At 47.7% G+C, this 11642-nt stretch overlaps 1 protein-coding gene across 1 annotated transcript; it reads left to right on the top strand.

Annotated features, from left to right (window-relative positions):
- Positions 1-10268: 10268 nt before the first annotated feature.
- On the top strand, positions 10269-11336 carry LOC123066604 (probable glutathione S-transferase). The gene is made up of 2 exons (XM_044489656.1): positions 10269-10611; positions 10735-11336. The coding sequence occupies exons 1-2, from the start codon at positions 10300-10302 to the stop codon at positions 11122-11124; spliced, it is 702 nt and encodes a 233-aa protein (XP_044345591.1). The 5' UTR covers positions 10269-10299; the 3' UTR covers positions 11125-11336.
- Positions 11337-11642: the final 306 nt, after the last annotated feature.

Here is an 11642-nt window from a genome sequence, read left to right as displayed (position 1 = left end):
GTATATCCGGCGTGGTAGTCGTCGTAACGCGCTGGGGGGCGCTCCCGTGATCCGTAGATCGATCTTGATTGTCCTGCTTTGTTTTCCAATTCGTCTCACAGGTCATGCGTGTAGCCCTGGGCCTTCGTGTTTGTATTTGTTTGGCGACGGGGTGCGGGCTGGTGTTCGGGCTGATATGCCGCTTTGTCTCGGCCACGAGGTGGCCGTCCGGCCTCATCCTGCGCTGCTAGTGTAGGCTCTAGTGCCTCCCTCCTCGAATTGAGATAACAACCTGCGCTTCGGGTAACTTTTGGTTGGGCGCTCGAGTCCGTATTCCTCGGCCGCCAGGACTTCAGTCCATCTATCGGTTAGCAGATCTTGATCAACTTGAAGCTGCTGTTTTTTTTTCTGAAGGCTTTTTGAAGTGGCTATAAGCCGGCGCTTGAAGCGCTCCTGCTCGACAGGATCCTCAGGCACGATAAATTCTTCGTCGTCGAGGCTCACCTCGTCTTCAGAGAGAGGCATGTAATTGTCGTCCTCTGAGTCTCCATCCATTGCCTGTTCATCTGTGCTAGCTTGCCCATCCTCCCATCTGGCTTGCTTGGTGCTTGGCTGGGCGGGATTGTTTTTGTCTTTGGCATCATTCGGAGTGCTATTGTCTCTTGTGCCGGTATCGCTATTTTTGCTGTGGCGGGGCTTGGAGCGGCGCCGCTGACGCTGACGCTTAGATTGCTTCTCTAGGGGGTTATCCTCCGTTGCCTCATCGCCGTTGCTTTCTTTGGGTGTGTCAACCATATGTATATCATATGATGAGGTGACTGTCAAGCGCCCTGTGGGCGGTGGTTCCTGTTCTTCCCCGGCATCGTCGTCCATACTGTCGATGTCTTCGGAGTCGAAATCAAGCATGTCGGTGTGTGGTGGGTGGGCAACGAATTTCTTTGTCGTCAGCTTCCCACTCGAGCCGGACATAGTTCGGCCAGGAGTCTCCTGACAAGGAGAGAGATTTTAATGAGCTTAGCACGTCGTCCAAGGGAGAGTGCTGAAAGATATCAGTGGAACTGAACTCCATGATCGTTGCCCAGTTAGATTCAATGGGCACGGATGCACGCGGTTCGGAGCCTCTAGCCCGACATGAGTCCGAGGGTCTGATGACGCAGACCTCATTGGAGGCGAAGTCTGTGTTCGGCTCTATCGCCGCTGAGTGTGCGGCCTCCATGGCGGGGTCCATCCACCCGTCCTCGGATGGCACGATCTGCTCTAGATTTAGAGCCGTGGAAGCTGCAGGTGTGATCTCCTGAACACAGTCAGATGGCAGATCTGAGTCATGCTCATCGTGACTGTGCGACGCACCTGTCGTGAGCTCGAATCCGTCGAAGATCAAGTCCCCGCGGATGTCGGCGGTGTAGTTTAGGCTTCCAAACCTGACCTGATGGGCAGGAGCGTAGCTATCGATCTGCTCCAGATGGCCAAGCGAGTTGGCCCGCAGTGCGAAGCCGCTGAAAACGAAGATCTGTCCGGGGAGGAAAACCTCACCATGGATCGCGCCGTTGTGGATGATTGAAGGAGCCATCAAGCCTTACCATGACGACACAGTGGAACTCTCAATGAAAGCACCAATGTCGGTGTCAAAACCAGCAGATCTTGGGTAGGGGCTCCTGAACTGTGCGTCTAAGGCTAATGGTAACAGGAGGCGGGGGACACAATGTTTACCCAGGTGCGGGCCCTCTCTATGGAGGTAATACCCTACGTCCTGCTTGGTTGATCTTGATGGTATGAGTATTACAAGAGTTGATCTACCACAAGATAGTAGAGGCTAAACCCTAGAAGCTAGCCTATGATTATGATTGTTCTTGTCCTATGGACTAAACCCTCCTGTTTATATAGACACATGAGGAGGCTAGGGTTACATAGAGTCGGTCACAGAGAAGGAAATCTACATATCCGAATTGCCAAGCTTGCCTTCCACGCAAAGGAGAGTCCCACCCGGACACGGGACAAAGTCTTCAATCTTGTATCTTCATAGTCCAACAGTCCGGCACAAGTACATAGTCCGGCTATCCGAGGACCCCCTAATCTAGGACTCCCTCAGTGGCAGCCAACATCTCAATATACTACCATAGAATGGAATGTTTTATCTAAAAACGAAGGAGAAGCATTTCCATCCAACCATGCGTTTATTCTTGCCTTTGGCCGGTATGGTGATGGTGTGTACCACTTATGCATTTTTCCATTCGAGCTCGTGAGATAGTTGAGTGATCTACCATGGCCTAGATGTTGCATCTTGGCTTGGTTGAGTTTTGCAAAAATAAAAAATAAAAAATGATGTGTAGTGAGCAATAGCCTTTGCAACAACATTTTCTTTGAGCTAATGATATAGTGGGTAACTGAGCCATGCCAAATTGCATTGCTGCTAGAATAGTCACTCTACTAAAGCTTCCAACTTCTTTGAACACTTTCATTGCCAAGCTTTAGAAAACCTGCAAAGAAGAAAAACGAGCTTGGGGAATGGAATTACTATGCAGTATCACATTTTAAACTATGTATAAGCACATTTTTTTATGTGTATGCATCTTTCCGAAACAAATAGCTACAAGCATAATAAGGACATACTGATTTATGTTTTTATAGACAATTTCATACATAGAAGCAATTCTTCGGGGGCGCCATAATTTTGGACTTGTCGACATTAACACTGCTAACCTACTATCTCATTGAACAAGGGTGACAAAAAGAGGTCACGGGTGGACCGAGGACTACAACATCGACAAAGCTGTAAAGGAGTGTCTGCAGAAATGAGGTCATCTCCTACTTCACCATGATTAGGGGAAAGTGCATGTATCCGGCAAAGATAACGCTTCACAATTATCTAGGCAACAAATAGTCTAAGCTAGTGGTTTGTGTGAATCAACATGATCAGTAAAAAATTAAGATACCTGGGCAATTGGTGGCGTATTTTCGAGTAGTACATGGTCAGTACCAGATTCTTAAATTTTGATTGTACAAACACTCATGTTCGGTATGAACTGCCAAGATAATCAAACAAATTAAATAACAAATTTTGGTGATAATTTGAAACTAATTTGAATTTGACATGTAATCTAACAGACAGATAACTAGATGGGCCACCCAGTCTTACACTTTGCCATCGCAGCGCTTCTCCATTCAAATAAAGCTTTAGAGATTTGGATTCTGTCCGATAAAAGTAGTTCACACTAACAAATAACACATGATAAAAAAACTCAACCTGATCTTCCATACCCTTTGTGGATTCTTGAGACAACAATGAATTTTTTTGAAAACAATCATTCAAGATTATCTACCATAATTTATCAACTAGCTAGGACAAAACTCCCAGTATAAATCAGACAACTCATTGATGTACCCACAAGTAACGAACATGCTTCCACATGGCTTGCACAACTCATCTTATTTTAGTGTGATTGTTGGGTGATAATCATAGTCTATGTGAGGATGCACGCACATGGCCGTTGCATATCAGGATTAGGAGGTATCAGGAGTGAAACTGTTCCTTTCTCTTCCATCCATCTGTTATGATGAACATAGGCATATTCGAAATACAAGGGCAATTTAGAGAGGTTAGCGTATTACAACTATTTTATATGATTTCATTAGAACTACTCAACTAATTAAGGATCTAGTTTTAGGTTGTTAATAATATTCTACACATTTGCTTTTGCAGAAGCACTCATGGGACATGTCTGAGTACCATGACTTGTTCGAGTGCGGTGGACACCTTTTCTCTCATATGCTGGCAAGAATAAGCATTTAAATCTAATAAAAAATACACCCATATATGTGACTGATCCATGCCCAATTGCCCTGCTGCTGGACAGTCACTATACCGAAACTTCTACCATCAACTTCTGTGAAGACTTCCATTGGCTAGCCTTAAAAAATCTGCAAAGCAGAAAAGTGAAGGCAATGTAATTAATATAGAATGTCACATTTTAAACTACATATAAGCACATCTTTTTATGTATATGCATGTTTCCCAAAGAAATAGTTGAAAGCATAATTAAGTTCTTATAAAAAATCTTGTTCTTTTTGAGTCCTGGATGTCCACAGCATGAAGGTATCATTTGGAAAGAAAAGAATGCTAAACTAAAATCAACTTAGTAGAAATAGTCCTAAAAGATATTCACTTGTATAAACACTATTCCAATTGTATCATGTTGAACAATACATCCTAACCGGCACTGCGGAGTGAGCATCTTGTAGGTGGTGATCTGCTGGCGGACCATGGTTGACGATGGTCTCGGAGCAGATTGAAATGGATTGGAGTGATGGTGGAGCTTGGGAGTGGCAGCGCAGACAGGATGGAGAGGGTGAAAATAGGATGAGTAGGGTTAAGGCTCGTTGTCCGGCTTAAATAGACCGATTTGGCCCCTCGGGCTGTGCACCAGAGCGACGGCGTGAATGCGTCCTCACCGGATCGATGAGTTTTGGCGTGTGTCCGCGTGGGTACTTTCTGTAAGTCTGAATTGGCGGACCTGTCCGGACGAGACCGGACCTCCTCATATCCGCCTCAGATATAAACTGAATATGGGGGCGCTGGTGAGCCCAAACGTATAGGACCAGTTTGAGGAGTCAGACTAGGTCATGATTTAGTGATGAGTCACTAACTTGGTTGTCCATTCGGAGCATCGAGGAGCCCATGCTCTAAGGATGCAGTGCACTATGTGAGAATTGAGGCTAAAGCGTATACGCTTAAGCAGGGACGCGTACGTGTTACATAGGAGCAAAGATTACAGGGAGGTTAGGAGGTTAGGCTTGTGGATTGATCTATAAGGAAACTAGCTAAGCAATCTCAACAGCCCTGACCTATCCGAACCCTTAGTTACAACCAACACGCACGCCATCTCTATCTACATACGGTTTATACAAAACACCGTATTATACATTGCTTGACACTACCCCTCAATCACAACTTATCTAAGTTGAGATTGTGTCAAAAAACTTCTAGCTGCCTCAAAGAAAGGGGTTTAGTAAACCCATCTGCAACCTGATCGCCTTTTGGAACAAACCCAACATTGAGTAGTTTATTTGCTACCCGTTCGCGAACAATGTGATAGTTGATCTCTATATGCTTTGTTCGAGCATGAAAAACAGGATTAGCAGTCAAATATGTGGCACCAAGATTATCACACCAAAGTGATGCAACTCAAGGATGATGAAGACCCAACTCTGTCAACATATTCCGTACCCAAATAACCTCAGCAGTTGCATTAGATAAGGCTTTATGTTCACCCTCTGTGCTGGACTTGGAGACGGTAGCTTGCTTGCGAGCACTCCAGGACACTAAGTTACTTCCAAGAAATACTGCAAAACCTCCTGTAGACCATCTGTCATCAGGACAGCATGCCCAATCAGCATCAAAAAAGGCACTCACAAGCATGGAGTCAGACTTGCAAAGTTTAAGTCCAAGGCCCTGCGTCCCTTGAAGGTATCTAAGGATCCTTTTCAATGCAGTCCAATGAACAGAGGTGGGAGCATGCAAAAACTGACAGACCTTATTAACTGCATAAGAAATATCTGGCCGAGTCAAAGTAAGATACTATAGCGCTCCCACAACACTCCTGTATCGAGTGGATTCATCTGGTGCAAGTAGTTCCCCATCATGAAGTGACAATTTTTCAGAAAGAGACAAAGGTGTAGATGAAGATTTGCAACCTTTCATCCCAATGCGCTGAAGAATTTCTTGGACATACTTCTCTTGTGATAACAAAATACCATTTGCAACCGGCTTCACCTCAATGCCAAAGAAAAAAATGCAGAGGCCCTAGATCTTTGAGTGCAAAATCCATACGCAAGTCCTTACGGAGAGACTCAACTGCTGCAGGAGAGGAACTTGTAACAACAATATCATCAACATAGATAAGCATAAAGATGATAATTCCATGCCGACGATAGAAGAACAACGAGGTATCTCCTTTTGATGCAACAAACCCAAGAGATTGTAACTTGGAATACAACCGAGAGTACCAAGCTCGGGGTGCTCGTTTCAAACCATATAGAGCTTTATCAAGCTTGCAAACATGATGTGGTGAGCTTCAACTTTCATACCTAGGGGTTGCCTCAGAAAAACTTCCTCTTCCAGAACACCATGCAAAAACACGTTCTTTACATCTAGTTGTCGAATGCACCAGTTTCTAGAGACTGCAACTGAGAGAATTAACCTAATGGTGCCAGCCTTTACTACAGGACTGAAAGTGTCCTCATAGTCAAGCCCATACCTTTGTTTGAAACCTTTGGCAACCAAACGAGCCTTGTACCTGTCAATGGTGCCATCAGACCTCCTCTTGATTTTATACACCCATTTGCAGTCAATCACATTGCTACCCCTGACTGGTGGAACCAAACGCCAGGTTTTGTTGTCCATGAGCGCCAAGTATTCCTCATCCATAGCCTTTTCCACTTCGGATCACCAAGTGCTTCACGTACATTCTTTGGTTCATCCGCGACACAAAAAGAGCCCCAACGAACACATCCATCTTTATAAACTTTTGGTTTAATAACACCGCTTTGTGACCTGGTTTGCAAGCGCACAGGAGGAGGTGAAGCAGGTTGAGCAGATTGAATTTGTAGGCGATTTTGTGAAGCGGAGTTGGCAAAGTCAGAAGTAGCCGCAGAGGATCCATACCCAACCACAGCCGATCCCGAGGCAGATTCCTGGAGTGAGCCAGCGAGATTCGTCACAGCCGCTCGTGGCGAACTACCAGTTGGCAGATCCGAGCTGGCCGAAGGAGACAACAGCGGCGGGGAGGCGTCCGAGCCCGCACGCGCCGCACCAGAGCCGCCACGTGGGTCGCTTGGGGCCGCAGGAGCGGGTCGACCAGGAGCGCATGGGGGTGGCCCGCCTGGCTGACCAGAGGCGCGTGGGGTTGGCCCGCCTGGCCTCGACGCGGGGGTCGACCCATCGTGACACAGCACGCCAGAGGGCCCGCCTGATGCATCTGGCAACGCGGATCCCGTGGCAGATTGCGCTGCTGCTGTGTCAGGGAGCAATCCCAAGGAGATACTCCCGCCCGAATCAGCTCCGGGAGCTGCGCCTGGATCCTCTGCTGCATGTAGCCCTGGCTTCATAAAATCAAGGTCATTTTCACCCGTTTCTTCACTAATTTCTTGACCTGTTCCCTGCATACTTTCAGCATAGTTATCATCAAGAGTATTAGATATTGACATAGGGCCTGCAGCTGAATTCACTCCTTGGAGAAAATTATGTGGCAGAAGATGATGTGGTAAAAGGACAAGCTCCTTGCGGAGTTGTGCACCGGCATTTGAACGGAGTTTAGCAAAGGGAAAAACTTGTTCATCAAAAACAACGTCGCGAGAGATATAGACATGCTCGGAAGAGATGTCAAGACATTTGTACCCTTTGTGAAGACTACTATAACCCAAGAAAGCACATTGCTTGGAGCGAAACTCAATCTTGTGCTTATTAAAAGGACGCAAGTTGGGCCACACAGCACACCCAAAAATACGAGGAAAGGTATAGTCTGGTTTAGTTTCAAAGAGACGTTCTAGAGGAGTTTGATTTTTGATGACTCGACTAGGAACACGATTAATAAGGTAGACAGCGGCGGGGAACGCTTTGTCCCAAAATTTTAGTGCATGAATGCATGGGCCAAAAGTGAGAGACCAACTTCCATGATGTGTCTATGTTTTCTTTCAGCGGCTCCATTCTGTTGATGGGCATGAGGGCAAGAGACATGATGAGTAATGCCAATGGGCTCAAAAAATGAGTTTAGCTTTTGGTATTCACCTCCCCAGTCTGTTTGCATAGCGAGAATTTTACGATTGAAAAGGCGTTCAACATGAGCTTGAATGTGGTGAAATTTCTTAAACACATCAGATTTATTTTTGAGCAGATAGATCCAACTAAACTTGCTGAAATCATCAATAAAACTGACATAGTATTTTTGTCTGCCTACAGAGACGGGTCTAGGACCCCAAACATCTGAATAAATAAGCTCTAAAGGAGCTTTGGACTCACTAGTGGAACAGGAATAAGGTAGCTGATGGCTCTTGGCCATCTGACATACATCACAAACTAAAAGATGGTCTTGTTTATTTGACACAGGAAGATGGAAATCTCAAAGAATTTTGTGGACTACCGGAAGGGAGGGATGCCCTAAACGCTTGTGCCACCGAGATGTGGATGGTGTAGTTGCTGCAAGCACTTGACATTGAGGAGCACCTTGCCGACCGGTCACAGGGAACAAACGCCATTTACTCTTGTTTTGAAGAATGGTTCTCCGGGTAGCCTGATCCTTGACAAGAAAAGCTTCAGGGTGAAGCTCATTAAACACATCATTATCTTTCATCAGTTGATAAACAGAAAGAAGCCTCTGTTCGACACTAGGGACATGAAGGATGTTGTTTAAGTTCAAGGAGCCAGAGGGAGTGGACAAAACTGAATGGCCAATATGTGCAATATCCATACCTTGGCCGCTAGTAGTGTGAATTTGTTTGTTGCCGGTGTAGCGATCATGGACGCCCAGTTTCTCTAACTCGCCGGTGATGTGATCTGTAGCGCCGGTGTCAAGATACCAATTGGTATCCACGCCATAGGAGTGAGCCGCGTTGGCAGCGCGATGTTGGCCGCCGCCACCACCACCGCCGCCATTGTTGCCGCCACCACCACCACTCGCGGGGTTGCAGACGTTGTTGTTGTAGCTCTTGTCATAGCGTTTTCTGCAGCGCCACGCTTCATGGCCTTCCTCTTTGCAGATCTGGCAGCGCTCGCGGTCACTGCAGTCACCACCCTGTTTGCGCAGCGCACCACCAGAGGAGCCACAACCGGAGTTGTCGTTGTAGCGTGGGCCCCCGGAATTGTTGCAGGAGTTGTTGTAGCCGCCGCGTCCACCGCTGCCGCCACTGCTGCCGCCTCCACGGCTGTAGTTGCCGCCACGGCCGCCGCCACGCGACGCAAGGTTGGCGGAGTGGTTGGGGGAGAATGCCGCCTGCTGAGCGGCGATGCGGCCTTCAGCTGCCAGGAGCAACGAGAAGAGCTCAGTGAGCCCGATCTATTGATCCATGGCGGCTGTTGTAGTCCGGTTCGTGCACCAGGCCCTGGAGGATTTGGTCGACGAGATCGTCTTCTCCAAGAGGCTTCCCGGCGGCTGCGATTTCATCGGCGATGCCCTTCATCTTGGTGAAGTAGGCTGCTGCCGACATGTCCCCCTTGCGTGTGTTACCTAGGGCAGACCAAAGCTGGATGGTACGGGCCCTAGATTGCGATGAAAAACTTTGGACCAAAGCTTGCCAGATGCTAGCAGAGGTGGTATGTTTCGAGACTTGCATGAGAACATCACGAGAGAGAGAGATGCAATCAAGAACGTAAGCACCTGTTGATCCCGCGTTACCTAGATGGCGTGCTCGGGGTTTGACGTGGTGATGGTTTCCTTCTCCCCGTCGGTGATGTCCCTCTCCGTGAGAAGGACGGCGTTCGGCTCCTTGGCCGAGCCATCAAGGTAGCCCATCATGCTTGCCGCTTTGATGTGCGGCAGGACTTGCGCCTTCCATATCAGGAAGTTTTCCCTGGTCAGTTTCTCGGTGATGGTATGGCCGAGAGGAAGCGAGGGAAGGGGAGGGGAAGGGGAGGCCATGGCGACGGGGAAGGAGGTGGACGACATGACCTAGATGCGTTGGAAGGTATTGGCTCTGTATGCCATGTGAGAATTGAGGCTAAAGCGTTTGCGGATAAGCAGGGATGCATACGTGTTTTATAGGAGCAAAGATTACAGGGAGGTTAGGAGGTTAGGGCTGTGGATTGATCTACAAGGAAACTAGCTAAGCAATCTCAACAGCCCTGACCTATCCGAACCCTTAGTTACAACTTACAACCAACACGCACGCCATCTCTATCTACATACGGTTTATACAAAACACCGTATTATACATTGCTTGACACACTAGCGTTTGTTGGGCCGTGGCCTCGTCGTCGTCTGCGGCCGAGAAAGCTCGCGCTGCCAGGTGCGGAAGGAGACGAGGCGATTTTGAAATTTGGGCGTCCCGTTCTGCCGTTGCTGGTCATCATCACCATCGTCTCATATTCCAAGATGCTCTTGACCAAAATGCTTTCACACGGTGAGATTGAGAAAAAGAAAAAAGTCTCGTGCCACGGCGGCGACGTGTGCTAGAAAACTACTGTAGAAACGAAGCAACCAGCAGTCTTCTTTCTATTCCAAAAGACAAAGGCAAAATGACATCCACTTTGACGAGCTGAGAGGAATTCCTAGCACTATATATACACGTACCAACCATACCCATCTTCCAGATCACGAACAAGGAAGCAAGATGACTGAACCGGTGAAGCTCATCGGCGCCTTCGGCAGCCCGTTCGTCCACCGTGCGGAGGTGGCCCTGCGCCTCAAGGGAGTCGCCTACACGCTCATCACGGAAGACCTCTCCAACAAGAGCGAGCTGCTGCTCCGCCACAACCCCGTCCACCACAGGGTGCCGGTGCTCCTCCACGGCGACAAGGCCATCTGCGAGTCGCTGGTCATCCTCGAGTACATCGACGAGGCCTTTGACGGCCCGCCGCTCCTTCCAACCGACCCCGGCGAGAGGGCCGAGGCCCGCTTCTGGGCCAAGTTCTTTGCGGAAAAGGTTAGTATGCATGCCTGAATATTATTCTTTACAACTCAATTTCGTTGTTGCAAAAAGTAGGATTCACCAACAAATTCGTAATATATTCTCATTATGCCGTGTGTGCGTGAATTGTTTGATCAGTGCCTGATGTCGGTGTGGCTGGCGCTGTGGACGGAGGGCGAGACACAGAAAGTTCTCATGGAGGATGCTAAGGAATACCTGACGATTGTGGAGATGCAGCTGAAGGGGAAGAGATTCTTCGGAGGCGCTGCCATCGGCCTCGCCGACATCGCCGGCGCGAGCGTGCTGTCCCACTGGGCAGGCGTGCTGCAAGAGGTCGCTGGGATAACTGTCATGAGCGATGACGAGTATCCTGCTATCCACCGGTGGATGGAGGACTACAACGCTGACGAAGTTGTCACGGAGTGCCTGCCGGATCGGGACCAGCTTGTGACCCACTTCACCGCTATCAGAGGAAAGTGCGTTGCCGCGGCCAAGTCCATGTTACCCAATTATCTAGCCACCAAATAGACCTAAGCTAGTGGTTAGCATGACCCACGTGGGTTGTATTACATGAATATCTGTCGTAAAATAAGACATAGGGGCAGTTGGTGGAATGTTATTGTTCGATCAAATTGTGCTCGGTTTGCTTAGTTTGCCTATGCAGGAATAGGATATATATGCTCTCGGGAAGTACATGTTTGGTTGATAACTGAAACATCCATGGGTTCTTTTCGACATAAGATGCTTGCCGACATTTTGGAGGCTCCCCTATTGTTCCGACATCAAAAAAGGAAAGATGTTGACCAAACAAAAGTATGCAAACCATGAATTAAAGAATAAAACAATTTACCAATTCAGTATAGGCTGATGTATTTTATTTGGGTCATATTGGATAAGTTTGCATGTAAGTGGTGAATAGAAAGCACTTCTCTGAATCTCTGTAAAGATATCTTACTCACGTAATGGTAGAGTGGGGTGATTTCCTTCCCTCACAACAATGTAATTTATAATGAAGAGAAGCGCATTGAAGAAAACAACAACTTATT

This window comes from Triticum aestivum, chromosome 3B (genome assembly GCF_018294505.1).
Source record: "Triticum aestivum cultivar Chinese Spring chromosome 3B, IWGSC CS RefSeq v2.1, whole genome shotgun sequence".
Classification (NCBI taxonomy): Eukaryota; Viridiplantae; Streptophyta; class Magnoliopsida; order Poales; family Poaceae; genus Triticum; species Triticum aestivum.
This window is presented reverse-complemented; position numbering and strand designations above follow the sequence as displayed.

What these genes read in the sequence shown, in the direction of transcription:
- LOC123066604 (XM_044489656.1), top strand. Translation starts at nt 10,300, where the DNA reads ATGACTGAACCGGTGAAGCTCATCGGCGCCTTCGGCAGCCCGTTCGTC. An exon ending in CCAAGTTCTTTGCGGAAAAG is followed by an intron (nt 10,612 to 10,734) that starts GTTAGTATGCAT and finishes TTGTTTGATCAG; the next exon opens with TGCCTGATGTCGGTGTGGCT.